The sequence below is a fragment of the Myxine glutinosa genome, chromosome 3 (assembly GCF_964187855.1).
Source record: "Myxine glutinosa chromosome 3, kmMyxGlut1.1, whole genome shotgun sequence".
In the NCBI taxonomy this organism is placed as follows: domain Eukaryota; kingdom Metazoa; phylum Chordata; class Myxini; order Myxiniformes; family Myxinidae; genus Myxine; species Myxine glutinosa.
Genome location: NC_136263.1, coordinates 48,407,881 through 48,423,183, shown reverse-complemented (window position 1 = coordinate 48,423,183; position 15,303 = coordinate 48,407,881). Strand labels below are relative to the sequence as shown.

General features: G+C 49.8%; 1 protein-coding gene across 2 annotated transcripts in view; it reads left to right on the top strand.

Annotated features, from left to right (window-relative positions):
* Positions 1–9,970: 9,970 nt before the first annotated feature.
* The window catches only part of LOC137423603 (T-box transcription factor TBX15), a 53,264-nt gene continuing 47,931 nt past the window's right edge, over positions 9,971–15,303 (top strand). The window contains exon 1 of one of the 2 annotated variants that reach the window (XM_068110931.2): positions 9,971–10,444. In XM_068110931.2, coding sequence (XP_067967032.1) covers positions 10,246–10,444 — 199 coding nt within the window. In that variant the 5' untranslated portion in view covers positions 9,971–10,245. The remainder of the gene's footprint in view (positions 10,445–15,303) is intronic. The other variant, XM_068110930.2, reaches the window with a different exon arrangement.

The following is a 15,303-nucleotide window of genomic DNA, read 5'->3' as shown; positions in this document are numbered from 1 at the left end:
AAAGCTCCTGACCCTCCTGAAATAGTCAACTTGTGATTTTCATCTCTTTCGACCATTTAAAGTACATCTGGGTGGCATGAAGTTTACAAATGATAAAGATGCTAAAGCACCTATCCTGAAATGGCTGTCTTTCGGAGCCAAATAATTATATGCAGGTGGCTACGAGGTACAACTACCCACAGGTGGGTTGCTATGTCCGTTGGCTGGGCATGTCGATTAGTAGTGGTAGCCTCGGAGTAGTCTGTAGAGCAGAGTGTGAGTGAGATCCAGGATCGGCATATAACTTCTCATATAATTTATCTTTCCATGGATCAAATGTATTGTTACAGACACGACTTTGATGTTATGGTGGGCCGAGCGGAATGGCCGCCGTGTCCGCACAAGTTACCCGATTATACTCGAACGTTGCCGAGTCGCGCTACGCTAGGTCAATGAAGGAAAAGGACACAACGGCTGGGATTAAAATGACACGACACCAGGGATACGGTTCTCAAGACCTCCGGAGGAGGTTATATTATGGCGGAAGGTTAGATTACAGGAATGAGAGGGACAGCATAGGAAGATAGGCACTTAAACACGGTCTTATACTAGCCCCGACAGACGACAGATAAACGGGACAAAACTGACTCACACGGGGATTGATGGCAAGGAAAGCGGGTAGTCGATGGCTCAAGGTGCACTCTTGGCTCAAGGACAGAATCGACCCGCTCCGGTCCAGAGATGCGGGAGGTCTCACTCAGCGCTCGAAGGTGACTTTCTTTCTCCAAGCTGGGGGCGCATCTCACGTCACGTCCGGTAAGTCGCTGCGTATATCCGGCGGGGAGTGACACGCCCTCGGCTAGTTAGCTCCGCCCCAGATGGAATCGGTCCGCCCTTCTTATTGGGTGCGGGGGGGTTACCGGCTCCGCCCCTGACGAGGAGCTGACAGCCGGCCCCTTCGTGGTAACCCCGTGGAGCGCATGGGCAATGGCGGCTAACCACGCCGGAGTGAGGACGCACACTCCCCGCGCCGCGCCGCCCCCAATCTCCTCTGTTGTTGTAGTTGTAGTTGTAGTTTCATGGGGAAGATGGGAGGAGGTAGAGGAAGGTCCTAAACTCACTACTGGTGCCATACAATCACATTCTGGTGCAACGAAGAGTCAGAATTAATGGAAACGAGTCCTTAACTGACATAGACTAAGAATAACTAGCAAGATGTCCGAAAGTTGTCTACGTGAGATGCGGTGGACCTGGGCACGACATTTAATGGGGGAAAAAGGGGAAGGTAGGTTCTACAGAGTGTTATTTACAGGCAATGGGACTAGGGAATGGGGGATTGGGGATAGTTGGGGAGTATTGGGGAAATAGGGGAATATTTATAAGCGGATATGGAGGCCAAATGCCATATCCGCAACATTGCACCCTTCTCTACCCTCGGGGCGTCCCGACCCGATAAATTTTTACCTATTTTAGTGTGGCACTCAGATGTAGTTCCCTCTACTATTAACTCTACCCTGAGTGCGACAGTTTTACAGATATTCACAAATGAGTAAATATGTCCCCCTGCGACGTTGCACCCTTCTCCTCACAGAAACACGCCCACAGGATAACCGAATCGCGGAAAGAATTCGCAAACTAAACATACAGCCGGTAGGGAGCATTATTTACTAGACTACGCTGCTATTTACACTACGATCCAGGACCTGGTTTTGGAGGAACACATGCAGATGTTATGCATAGAGAGAGAGCACGCATGCCAGCATCGATACACCAACCCACGAGTGCTCTGTGGCCTTACGGCCTTTAATAATGTGCAGAGCACCCCATCCAAGCACCAAAAGCACCACCCCAGCACCAATCGGTGCAGTCACCATTGTTCAATGAATAAAAATAAATTCAACAACCCCTAACCCTGCAGGTGTCTCTTGCTCTTCGTGTGGTGCACTTGGCCTTCTGGCTTCTTTCAAAAATAAAGAAAGGCGCCAACCGCGTCCATTTCTGTATTGTGGCCTTCAGTGGTGTCAACTAAAAGTGGTTCACCTGTATGGCATAGGTGCCACGTTGACCCATAGGTCCATCCACGGGTGGTGCTTGGCCGCAAAAGAACTGCGGTCCATTGTGGGTGGCCACCAACATTGCGGTCCATATGGTGTATCGATCCAGGCAGCAAGCAGCGAAAGTGCAGGCCCACAACTGCGTAGCCAGCACCTCTCTCTCCTCTCTCTCTACCCCAAAGCCAGATCCTCGGAGGTGGGAGACAAAAGAAAAGACAAGTGAGTAAGGTGGTAAGGGCGCAAAAGTGCACGCAATACAAGGTGATGCACACTGGGGGCACATAGGAACCAGGTGAGACAGGTACGTTCCTACCGTACGCCCCTCCCCCCCCACCAGGTAACCTACATGGCCCCTCCCTTACCCCTTACTGTATCCACAAAACACAACACTACCCATAAACATCTATTTTACAAATCAACAAACGTCCCTACTGTCTTCCCCGTTCCTCCCATAAACCAAATTCGTCTTCTCTCCCTCCTAACCAATCAAATTTGCCATTTTCAACTCTCATCAAAATTTGCCATCACCAATTCATCATCAGTCCCTCCTAAGGAGGGAGAGATGGAATCACCCCAATGTCTCATCCACGTCGTGATGCGTCTCACCAATCCACACAGCAATTCTCATTTCCTGCACACAGAACAAAGAAAACACAGGTGTGGAGTCATCATCATCACCACAGGTAAGTGGCTGCGTATGGTGCGACAGGTTCATCAATCCTAACTATTTCCTAAATGACTTTAACAACTTTACACTACCCGGGGTCTTTCTCCGGCCAAACCATTGGCCCTCTTACACTATGGGTTCTAAAAACCAATTCCCATTGGCCAAACTGTGGTGCTTTTCAATTTGGGGTCTCACTCCCCCGATTCATCTCCCGGTGCCCTCGCACAATTTCTGGGCTGTGGCGTGTACCTCTCCCAGCGGGTCTACCCACCTGCACACCTCCACCACTGCAGTTGCCTCCGAGCTTACCTGCTCCTTACCCTAACCTAACTACCTGGGGAAGGCCCTCTGGCGCTCTCCCCACTCGGTGCCCTCTCTGGCACTGGGCTACCCGGGTCCGTCCTCCGGATCCTCGGGCCCCATCCACAACTCTACCGGCTCCCAGAGCCCACCTGCGGCCTCACCTGGCCGACATCCTCACAGTGGTGGAGTGCCCAACCAACTACACACACTAACAGGCTACACGCCCAGCCATTTCCACAACACTAATGCACCCATTCACAATACCATTCTGCAACCGCACCACAAATGCCAATATCCAACCACAATTTACCTATACCCTCTACCTAACACTTACACTACCCGCCCCGGGTACTCGTGAAAGGAGTCCACTCTTCCCCCATCCACACCTTCGCACCATGCACACCACTCCGTACCACTTACTCCAACTCTCTCCACACACCTGTACTTGCACACCTGTGCTCTCACACCTGGTGCCACCTGCACCCTTCTCTCCCCAAGCGCATTCGCGCTGATCAACACACTCACTACTCATACACTGCTCCACACACCTGTCCAGTTGCACACCTGTGCAATTCTCACACACACGGCATCATCTCAGCTAACTACTCCCTTCTGAAACTTGCGCTTCCCAGTCGTCCCTTTAAACTATTGCGCTCCCTCGTCATTATCATCCATACTAATCTACCTGCGTCCCCACTACAGGTATCAGTCACTAACTAACCTTAACGTCACCTAATGTCATCTTCTAGGGCCCTATCAATATAACCTAACCCACCCGGGCTAGTTTTCACTGCCATACACCCCATAAGCTATTGCTCCTTTGCCCCCAAATGGGAAGGGCGGCAGGGATGCCCCCCTTACCCACCGGGCCCATCGCTCACTACCAATTTTGCACATCAAATTTCAACAAATTAAAAATTTGCCAATCACTACCCATCATCTGCCAATCACTACTGCCAATCCCTTGCCAATCATCAAATTTTGTTTTTCTCTAATTTTGGGTCCAAAACACTAACCTCATCACCCAGTCGACTCACTAATACCTCTCGGTGCGCCAATTCCCGTCCAAAGCCCGGCTTCGTAAAGCCGAGCAATGGATGCTGGTTGTTTTGTGCCAGCGGCTGGATGCGTCCGGCACTCGGTGCAGGGACGGGGGCTTACCCGGGCCGAGATCCCACGCACCATCTCGGCGTGGAGCCATCCAATGTCCCGATCTCGACCTGCCGGACTGCCTCAACAAAAAGTGGTCGCCATGACGACCCTTCCTATCCAGCCGCCCGCTCCGCCTAGTGGAGCACGGACGCGGCCGTTCAAAGCGAGGCCCAGCACGCACCGAGGGCCTGATTCGGCTAAAAGTCGCTCTAACCTTTAACCCGGTTACCGTCGATGCTTCACCTGGATGCTTACACCCCGGAGCCCGTTCCTTGCTCACACATCCAGCCGTTTCCATGCTCCTCGTACCTTTCCTTACACACCCAGGTACACCCATTCCACTCACAGCCTTGGTCACACACCTGACCACCGAACACTTTGGCACACATTCGTTGGTAGCACACCTCACCAACACACCTCTTCGCGCCCCCTCCTCGGTCACCTCCTCTGTGACAATCACAGGTGTGCCCTCATTCGCACACCCAACCACGTGCCTCACTACCAATTCCAGCGTGCATTCCCACTCACGCTCTACCATTCCAGGTGTGCTTCCTTTCTCACCTGTCACAACCAACTCACGCTCCGTGTCACTCTTACTACTCTTACCTCCACTCTTGACAACGCACTCACCCTTACTCTTGACAGCGCACTCTTTCCTCATGCACCTGTCCATCACACACCTTTCTCGCGCACACTCTCCCGTTACACCCTCTGTAACACTCACCACAGGTGCGCATTCTTCCTTGCCTTTGACAGCGCACTCTTTCCCCATGCACCTGTCCGTCACACACCTTTCTCGCGCACACTCTTGCGCACACTCTCCCGTCACACCCTCTGTAACACTTACCACACCACGCTTCCATGTGCTCCCTCGCACACGCGCTACGACCGACTCACTCTCGCCAGCACCCTCACTCCTTGGCACGCACTTTTTCCTCATACACCCCAGAGTCGGACTTTCTCGCACACCTCCTTTTTCGCACACCAGACCTGTCGCACACTTCACCAACGGCCTCTCACGAACACCCGGGTCCATCTCGACCCCCAAGCTTCTTAAATCCCCTGGCGCATCATACGCACGACCATATTGGTCACCACTTACACCGGGTCCTCTTTCTCTTCGCTTCTCCTCCATCACCTGCGAATCCCTCATCTGGTTAATGAGCACATCATCACGATCCAAACACAGACTTTGGACCAATTCTTTTATCTCCTCTTTTATCTCTTTCTTATCCCCTCTCCGTCACTTCTTAATTTCGCTCACCCCTTCTTCCACTTCTTCTAATTTCTGCTTCACCTCCTTTATTCCCCGGTACGTCTCCTCTAGCTCGTCCTCCAAGGCTACCTTGACCGTTTCCATGTGCGTCCTCACCTGCCGGTCCTTCGTCTCCATTACCTCTATCACCTCGTCCAACCTCGTTGTCAGTCCCTCACGTACCATCTGACATTCCCTCTTCGTCGCTACCAAGTCATTTTTTAGGTCATTTTGTGTCGCTTTTAACCCTCCTATTACCGCTGTGTTCCTTTGAACCTGCTCCGTTAGTTCTTTTTGTCCCTCTGTCAGCTGTTCCACCTCCTGCGTCAGGTCCTCTATGCCCCCTTGTAACTTTACAGTCCCCTTTCTCACCTCCTTCTCCATGTGCTCCTTACAGTGCCTCACCTCCTCGCGCACTCCTCCGACCTCCTCACTCACACCTCTTCTGATCTCCTCTCCCATCACTTGCATCTCCTGCCCAGATGCCACCCTCATCTGCTCCATTTCCTCCCTGTGAGCATCCAGTTTGGTTTCTACTCCCATTCTGACCCCCTCTATCTGCTGCCCCATTTGGTTAACTTCCCTTTCCGCTTGGTCCCTCATGTCCCTCAATTTGCCTTCCATGGTGTTTTCTAACCCCTCTAACCCCTTTTGCATCCCTTCCATTTGATTCTCTTGAGCGGCCATTCTGTTTTCTACCCCCATTAACCCATTTCTCACCTCTTTTATCCCGTTGTCTAACCCCTCAAAATTATTGTCTAACTTCCCAAATTTCTTGTCTAACTCCTCAAAATTATTGTCTAACTTCCCAAATTTCTTGTCTAACTCCTCAAAATTATTGTCTAACCCCTCACTGGTATCCCTCGCTTCGTCCCTCATTACCCCCAATTGCTCATTCTGAGCCTCCATCCGGTTCCCCATTTGTCCCATACTGCTTTTCAAACCTCTAATTTGGTCTCCCAATTGCTCACCCATTTGTTCCATAAGGGCCCTCATTTGCAACATAAAAAGGTTCGGATCCACCAGGGGCGCTGCCACGGTCGCGGGCGCGGTGACCAGCGAGGCGCCATTTTGCGCCCCCGCAACGTCGGGCGCAACGACGCTATTTTGTGCGTCTGCTACCCTCGCTGCTTCGCTCTCCTCGCGTCCCTCAATTTGGTCCTGGACCGACCCTGCCTCACTCTCCTCTACCGGAACCCAGCTGTCTTGATCCGCCATAGCACGACTTTCAAAATTCGGGTTTTTATTTCCGTAAAACAAATCAAATTTCGCCGTTATAATTTCGAGCGCGGGAAACGCGCTCCGGATCGAATTCTACCTCCCCAACACCAATTGTTACCCTAGTGGTACAATTGGTGTTCCAAAATTTGGGCTAAATGAATTTAGTCCCAGGTCCGAATCCGACACTCCTGACACCAATTGTTACAGACACGACTTTGATGTTATGGTGGGCCAAGCGGAATGGCCGCCGTGTCCGCACAAGTTACCCGATTATACTCGAACGTTGCCGAGTCGCGCTACGCTAGGTCAATGAAGGAAAAGGACACAACGGCTGGGATTAAAATGACACGACACCAGGGATACGGTTCTCAAGACCTCCGGAGGAGGTTATATTATGGCGGAAGGTTAGATTACAGGAATGAGAGGGACAGCATAGGAAGATAGGCACTTAAACACGGTCTTATACTAGCCCCGACAGACGACAGATAAACGGGACAAAACTGACTCACACGGGGATTGATGGCAAGGAAAGCGGGTAGTCGATGGCTCAAGGTGCACTCTTGGCTCAAGGACAGAATCGACCCGCTCCGGTCCAGAGATGCGGGAGGTCTCACTCAGCGCTCGAAGGTGACTTTCTTTCTCCAAGCTGGGGGCGCATCTCACGTCACGTCCGGTAAGTCGCTGCGTATATCCGGCGGGGAGTGACACGCCCTCGGCTAGTTAGCTCCGCCCCAGATGGAATCGGTCCGCCCTTCTTATTGGGTGCGGGGGGGTTACCGGCTCCGCCCCTGACGAGGAGCTGACAGCCGGCCCCTTCGTGGTAACCCCGTGGAGCGCATGGGCAATGGCGGCTAACCACGCCGGAGTGAGGACGCACACTCCCCGCGCCGCGCCGCCCCCAATCTCCTCTGTTGTTGTAGTTGTAGTTGTAGTTTCATGGGGAAGATGGGAGGAGGTAGGGGAAGGTCCTAAACTCACTACTGGTGCCATACAATCACATTCTGGTGCAACGAAGAGTCAGAATTAATGGAAACGAGTCCTTAACTGACATAGACTAAGAATAACTAGCAAGATGTCCGAAAGTTGTCTACGTGAGATGCGGTGGACCTGGGCACGACATTTAATGGGGGGAAAAGGGGAAGGTCGGTTCTACAGAGTGTTATTTACAGGCAATGGGACTAGGGAATGGGGGATTGGGGATAGTTGGGGAGTATTGGGGAAATAGGGGAATATTTACAAGCGGATATGGAGGCCAAATGCCATATCCGCAACAGTATGTTTGATTAAGACTTAATTATGAAGTTGGATGGCTGGTTGCATCATTATTGAGGCATGACTACATGCTGACTCGGTTGAACCTGAAAAGAATATCATTTATTTGTCATCATCAATCCTTGTTAAGTTCAAGTGTCCTCCACAAACAGGTCTCAAGTTACATTCTAAAATACATCCACCTCGAGGCGTCTACCTGCTCACACTTTAATGTGGAGAGGATAATAGGGACAAAATGTCGGATGAGGTTCAATCAGAAAAGACCATTGTGACACCAGGTTCTCAAAACAGACTTCATATCCTATGATGTGGCCACGTGCGAATCTGCCCCGAACATACAGCATCCCACTTGCCGTGCTCCTTTAGATACCGAGTACGACATTTTCATACCTACACAGAACTTTAATCCCATTACGTACTAAACTCGAGAATCACAGCTCTTTCACAGAACTCTAATCGCAAACACGTTATCTGCACTCTAATCCCAAACATTTTACCTGCACTCTAATCCCAAACACGTTACCTGCAATCTAATCCCAAACACATTACCTGCACTCTAATCCCAAACATTTTACCTGCACTCTAATCCCAAACATTTTACCTGCACTCTAATCCCAAACATTTTACCTGCACTCAAAGCCCAAACATTTTACCTGCACTCTAATCCCAAGCATTTTACCTGCACTCTAATCCCAAACATATTACCTGCACTCTAATCCCAAACATGTTACCTGCACTGTACTCCCAACACATTCCCTGCACTCTAGTCTAATCCCAACACATTCGCTGCACTCTATCCCAAACACGTTCCTTGCACTCTAATCCAAACACATTCCCTGCACTCTAATCCCAACACATTCCCTGCACTCTAATCCCAACACATTCCCTAAACTCAAATCCCAACACATTCGCTGCACTCTATTCCAAACACGTTCCTTGCACTCTAAGCCCAACACATTCTATGCACTCTAGTCTAATCCCAACACATTCCCTACACTCTAATCCCAACACCTTCGCTGCACTCTAATCCCAACACATTCCCTGCACTCTAATCCCAACACAATCCCTAAACTCTAATCCCAACACATTCGCTGCACTCCATTCCAAACACGTTCCTTGCCCTCTAATCCCAACACATTCCCTAAACTCTAATCCCAACACATTCGCTGCACTCTATTCCAAACACGTTCCTTGCACTCTAATCCCAAACACGGTCCCTGCACTCTGATCCCAACACATTCCCTGCACTCTAATCCCAACACATTCCCTGCACTCTAATCCCAATACATTCGCTGCACTCTAATCCCAACACATTCGCTGCACTCTAATCCCAACACGTCCACTGAACTCTAATCCCAACACATTCTCTGCACTCTAATCCCAACACATTCCCTGCACTCTATTCCAAACACGGTCCCTGCACTCTGATTCCAACACGTTCACAGCACTCTAATCCCAAACACGTTCTCTGCACTCTATCCCAAACATGTTCACTGCACTCTATTCCAAACACCGTCCCTGCACTCTGATTCCAACACGTTCACAGCACTCTAATCCCAACACGTTCCTGCACTCTATCCCAAACACGTTCACTGCACTCTAATCCCAACACGTTCCTGCACTCTAATCCCAACACGTTCCTGCACTCTTTTCCAAACACCGTCCCTGTACTCTATTCCAAACACCGTCCCTGCACTCTGATTCCAACACGTTCACAGCACTCTAATCCCAAACACGTTCACTGCACTCTAATCCCAACACGTTCCTGCACTCTATCCCAAACACGTTCACTGCACTCTAATCCCAACATGTTCCTGCACTCTATTCCAAACACATTCACAGCACTCTAATCCCAACACGTTCACTGCACTCTAGTAATCTCAGCACTTTAGTTCGAGTTGGTCGACATTGCCAGCACTTACCATCCCGCATGTTGTATCCACCCATACATGACCCAACCAGCACAAACTCGAAGTTCCCCAATCCCAGAAACCCAGCACCCAACTGACCCCCTCCCACTCACGGTTCAGCATTTAAACTGCGACCCGAGACGTGGATAGCTCCCCCATAGTGGCGGGAAACGGGAGCGAGAATAAATTGGACATAGATTAGAAAAAACAAAGCAAGAGGAAGAAGAAGAATAATTTAAGGGCTGGAGCTATGGAGAGTGAGGAGAAGGATGGGTGGAAAAGTGAGGGAGGGGGGAATAGTGCTGTCGATGGAATCGCGTAGAGACCAAAAGAACAGCTGAACTTCAAGCTATTTTTAACCAAGAGCCGGACTCGGGTTGGGAGCGCAGTGAGTGGGAACGGGACGGGACGGGCCATATCGGGCCACCCCGCATGGCCCAGGCGAAGCGCACTCCGGGTGCGGCGCTCAGTTCTCGAGCGCACGCATTCTCGGTGGAGGCGCTAATTGGGAAGAAGAGGAAGCTCAGGAGCCACGGGGGTGCGGGGGAGGTCGACGGTCCCGGGTCGTGTCCGCACCAGCGTTCACCATCTCCACCAGGATCTGGCTTCGAGTCTCAGCGCGCAGAGACCGGTGTGTGTCCGTCTCATCTCGTAATTATTACAATTATGGTTATAATTATTATATATTACTATCATTATGCAATCACATGAGTTGTGTTCACGGTGGGATAAGGGAGCAATTTAAACAGGACGGTGCAGGGTAAGCGCACCTGCAATTACCTTTGAGATGTCTAACTCGAACATACCTGAGTTCGATTCCTGACCAACTACATGGTGCTTTGCAGGCAGCGAGGGGTTGTACTGTATTACAAAGGTTACCCTCGCTCGGATGGACGTTAATATGGGTAACATGAGTGAGTGGACGGTAAAAATCCCATGGAGTCTTTCCTGAATAGTTTGCGAGTTATCCAACCCATGAAGTCTTTCCCGAAGAGTTTGTGAGTTGTCCAACCCATGAAGTCTTTCCTGAATAGTTTGCGAGTTATCCAACCCATGGTGTCTTTGGCGAGTAGTATGCGAGTTATCCAACCCATGGTGTCTTTCCCGAAGAGTTTGCGAGTTATCCAACCCATGGTGTCTTTGGCGAATAGTATGCGAGTTATCCAACCCATTGTGTCTTTCCTGAATAGTTTGCGAGTTATCCAACCCATGAAGTCTTTCCTGAATAGTTTGCGAGTTATCCAACCCATGGTGTCTTTCCCGAAGAGTTTGCGATTTATCCAACCCGTGGAGTCTTTCCCGAAGAGTTTGCGAGTTATCTAACCCATGGTGTTTTTCCCGAAGAGTTTGTGAGTTGTCCAACCCATGGAGTCTTTCCCGAAGAGTTTGCGAGTTATCCAACCCATGGTGTTTTTCCCGAAGAGTTTGCGAGTTATCCAACCCATGGAGTCTTTTCCAAAGAGTTTGCGAGTTATCTAACCCATGGTGTTTTTCCCGAAGAGTTTGCGAGTTATCCAACCCATGGAGTCTTTCCCGAAGAGTTTGCGAGTTATCTAACCCATGGTGTTTTTCCCGAAGAGTTTGCGAGTTATCCAACCCATAGAGTCTTTCCCCAAGAGTTTGCGAGTTATCTAACCCATGGTGTTTTTCCCGAAGAGTTTGCGAGTTATCCAACCCATGGAGTCTTTCCCGAAGAGTTTGCGAGTTATCCAACCCATGGTGTCTTTTCCAAAGAGTTTGCGAGTTATCCAACCCATGGAGTCTTTCCCAAAGTTTTTGTGAGTTATCCAACCCATGGAGTCTTTCCTGAATAGTTTGCGAGTTATCCAACCCATGGTGTCTTTCCCAAAGATTTTGCGAGTTATCCAACCCATGGAGTCTTTCCTGAATAGTTTGCGAGTTATCCAACCCATGGTGTCTTTCCCAAAGAGTTTGCGAGTTATCCAACCCATGGAGTCTTTCCTGAATAGTTTGCGAGTTATCCAACCCATGGAGTCTTTCCCGAAGAGTTTGTGAGTAATCCAACCCATGGAGTCTTTCCTGAATAGTTTGCGAGTTATCCAACCCATGGTGTCTTTCCCAAAGATTTTGCGAGTTATCCAACCCATGGAGTCTTTCCTGAATAGTTTGCGAGTTATCCAACCCATGGAGTCTTTCCCGAAGAGTTTGTGAGTTGTCCAACCCATGGAGTCTTTCCCGAAGAGTTTGCGAGTTATCCAACCCATGGTGTCTTTGGCGAGTAGTATGCGAGTTATCCAACCCATGGTGTCTTTCCCGAAGAGTTTGCGAGTTATCCAACCCATGGTGTCTTTGGCGAATAGTATGCGAGTTATCCAACCCATTGTGTCTTTCCTGAATAGTTTGCGAGTTATCCAACCCATGGTGTCTTTCCCGAAGAGTTTGCGAGTTATCCAACCCATGGAGTCTTTCCCGAAGAGTTTGTGAGTTATCCAACCCATGGTGTCTTTGGCGAATAGTATGCGAGTTATCCAACCCATGGTGTCTTTCCTGAATAGTTTGCGAGTTATCCAACCCATGGTGTCTTTCCCGAAGAGTTTGCGATTTATCCAACCCGTGGAGTCTTTCCCGAAGAGTTTGTGAGTTATCCAACCCATGGTGTCTTTCCTGAATAGTTTGCGAGTTATCCAACCCATGGTGTCTTTCCTGAATAGTTTGCGAGTTATCCAACCCATGGTGTCTTTCCCGAAGAGTTTGCGATTTATCCAACCCGTGGAGTCTTTCCCGAAGAGTTTGTGAGTTATCCAACCCATGGTGTCTTTCCTGAATAGTTTGCGAGTTATCCAACCCATGGTGTCTTTCCCGAAGAATTTGCGAGTGATCCAACCCATAGAGTCTTTCCCGAAGAGTTTGCGAGTTATCCAACCCATGGAGTCTTTCCCGAAGAGTTTGCGACTTATCCAACCCATGGTGTCTTTCCTGAAGCGTTTGTGAGTTATCCAACCCATGGAGTCTTTCCCGAAGAGTTTGCGACTTATCCAACCCATGGTGTCTTTCCCGAAGAGTTTCTGAGTTATCCAACCCATAGAGTCTTTCCCCAAGAGTTTGCGAGTTATCTAACCCATGGTGTTTTTCCCGAAGAGTTTGCGAGTTATCCAACCCATGGAGTCTTTCCCGAAGAATTTGCGAGTTATCCAACCCATGGTGTTTTCCCCAAGGAGTTTGCGAGTTGTCCAACCCATGGTGTCTCTCCCGAAGTGTATGCGAGTTATCCAACCCATGGTGTCTCTCCCGAAGTGTATGCGAGTTATCCAACCCATGGAGTCTTTCCTGAAGAGGTTGCGAGTTATCCAACCCATAGTGTCTCTCCTGAAGTGTATGCGAGTTATCCAACCCATGGAGTCTTTCCTGAAGAGGTTGCGAGTTATCCGACCCATGGAGTCTTTCTGAAGAGTGTGCGAGTTATCCAACCCATGGAGTCTTTCTGAAGAGGTTGCGAGTTATCCGACCCATGGAGTCTTTCTGAAGAGTGTGCGAGTTATCCAACCCACAGTGTCTCTCCCGAATGAGTTTGCGAGTTATCCAACCCATTGAGCTCACAGCTCGAATGGGGGTGTTGAGCCAATTGTTGCCATTTACTAACACTCTCACACGTTCAGCACCCAATGCAGCAGAATATGTACTGGAAGATAAGCCGCGCTTTGTCATATTTTCGGTCATTTCTTCTTTATTTCTTTTTTGGGTTGAAGCTGTTTTTATATAACATCGAGATGATGAAATACCGTAAAACAGTGAGTGGGCATTCCCACAACCCACCGCCCCCACTCCTCCCAGCTAGGAAATTCGCTAAATACCCCTCCCGAGCACCCTTGCACCATAGTACTCTAGCACCATAGTATTCTAGCACCATAGTACTCTAGCAATCTAGCACCGTAGTACTCTAGCACCATAGTACTCTAGCACCCAAGCACCATAGTACTCTACCACTCGAGAACCATAGTAATCTAGCACTCTAGCACCCTTGCACCGTAGTACTCTAGCACTCTAGCACCCTTGCACCATAGTACACTACCACTCCAGCATCCTTGCACACGAGCATCATAGTACTCTAGCACCCTAGTACTCTAGCACTCTAGCACCATAGCACTCTAGTACCCTTGCACCCTAGCACCATAGCATTCTAACACCCAAGCACCATAGTACTCTAGTACTCTAGCACACTTGCACCCTTGCAACATAGTACTCTACCACCCTAGCACCATTGCACCAAAGTACTCGAGCACTCTAGCACCCGAGCACTCCAGCACCCTTGCACCATAGTACTCCAGCACTCGAGCACCCTTGCACCATAGTACTCTACCACTCGAGCACCCTTGCACCATAGTACTCTACCACTCTACCACCCTTATGCCATAGTACCCTACCACTCTAGCACCCTTGCACCAAAGTACTCTGGCACTCTAGTACCCTTGCACCATAGTACTCTAGCACCCTTGCGCCATAGTACTCTACCACTCTAGCACCCTTGCACCAAAGTACTCTAGCACCCAAGCACTCTAGCACCATAGTAATATAGCACTCTATCACCCTTGCACCATAGTACTCTAGCACCCTTGCACCAAAGTACTCTAGCACCCGAGCACTCTAGCACCATAGTAATCTAGCACTCCAGCACTCGAGCACCCTAGCACCCTTGCACCATAGTACTCTAGCACCCTAGCACCCTTGCACCATAGTACTCTAGCACCATAGCACTCTAGCACAACAGTACTCTAGCACTCTAGCACCATAGTACCCTAGCACTCGAGCACCCAAGCACCCTTGCACCAGAGTACTCTACCACTCTAGCACCCTTGCACCAAAGTACTCCAGCACTCTAGCACCCGAGCACTCTAGCACTATAGTACTCTAGCACTCTAGTACTCTAGCACCCTTGCACCATAGTACTCTAGCACCCGAGCACCCTTGCACCATAGTACTCTAGCACCCTTGCACCATAGTACTCTAGCACTCCAGCACTCTCGCACCACAGTACTCGAGCACCATAGTACTCGAGCACCCCAGTACTCTCGCACCATAGTACTCTAGCACCACAGTACTCTAGCACTGCAGCACTCTAGCACTCTAGCACGATAGTACTCTAGCACTGTAGCACTCTAGCACCATAGTACTCTAGCACTCGAGCACCCAAGCACCCTTGCACCATAGTACTCTACCACTCTAGCACCCTTGCACCAAAGTACTCTAGCACTCTAGCACCATAGTAATCTAACACTCTAGTACCCTTGCACCATAGTACTCTAGCACCCTAGCACCCTTGCACCATAGTACTCTAGCACTCCAGCACTAGCACTCTAGCACCACAGTACTCTAGCACCATAGTACTCTAGCACACTAGTACCCTAGCACCATAGTACTCTAGCACCATAGTACTCTATTACCCTAGTACTCTAGCACCACAGTACTCTAGCACCCTGGTACTCTAGCACCATAGTACTCTAGCACCCTAGTACTCTAGCACCATAGTACACT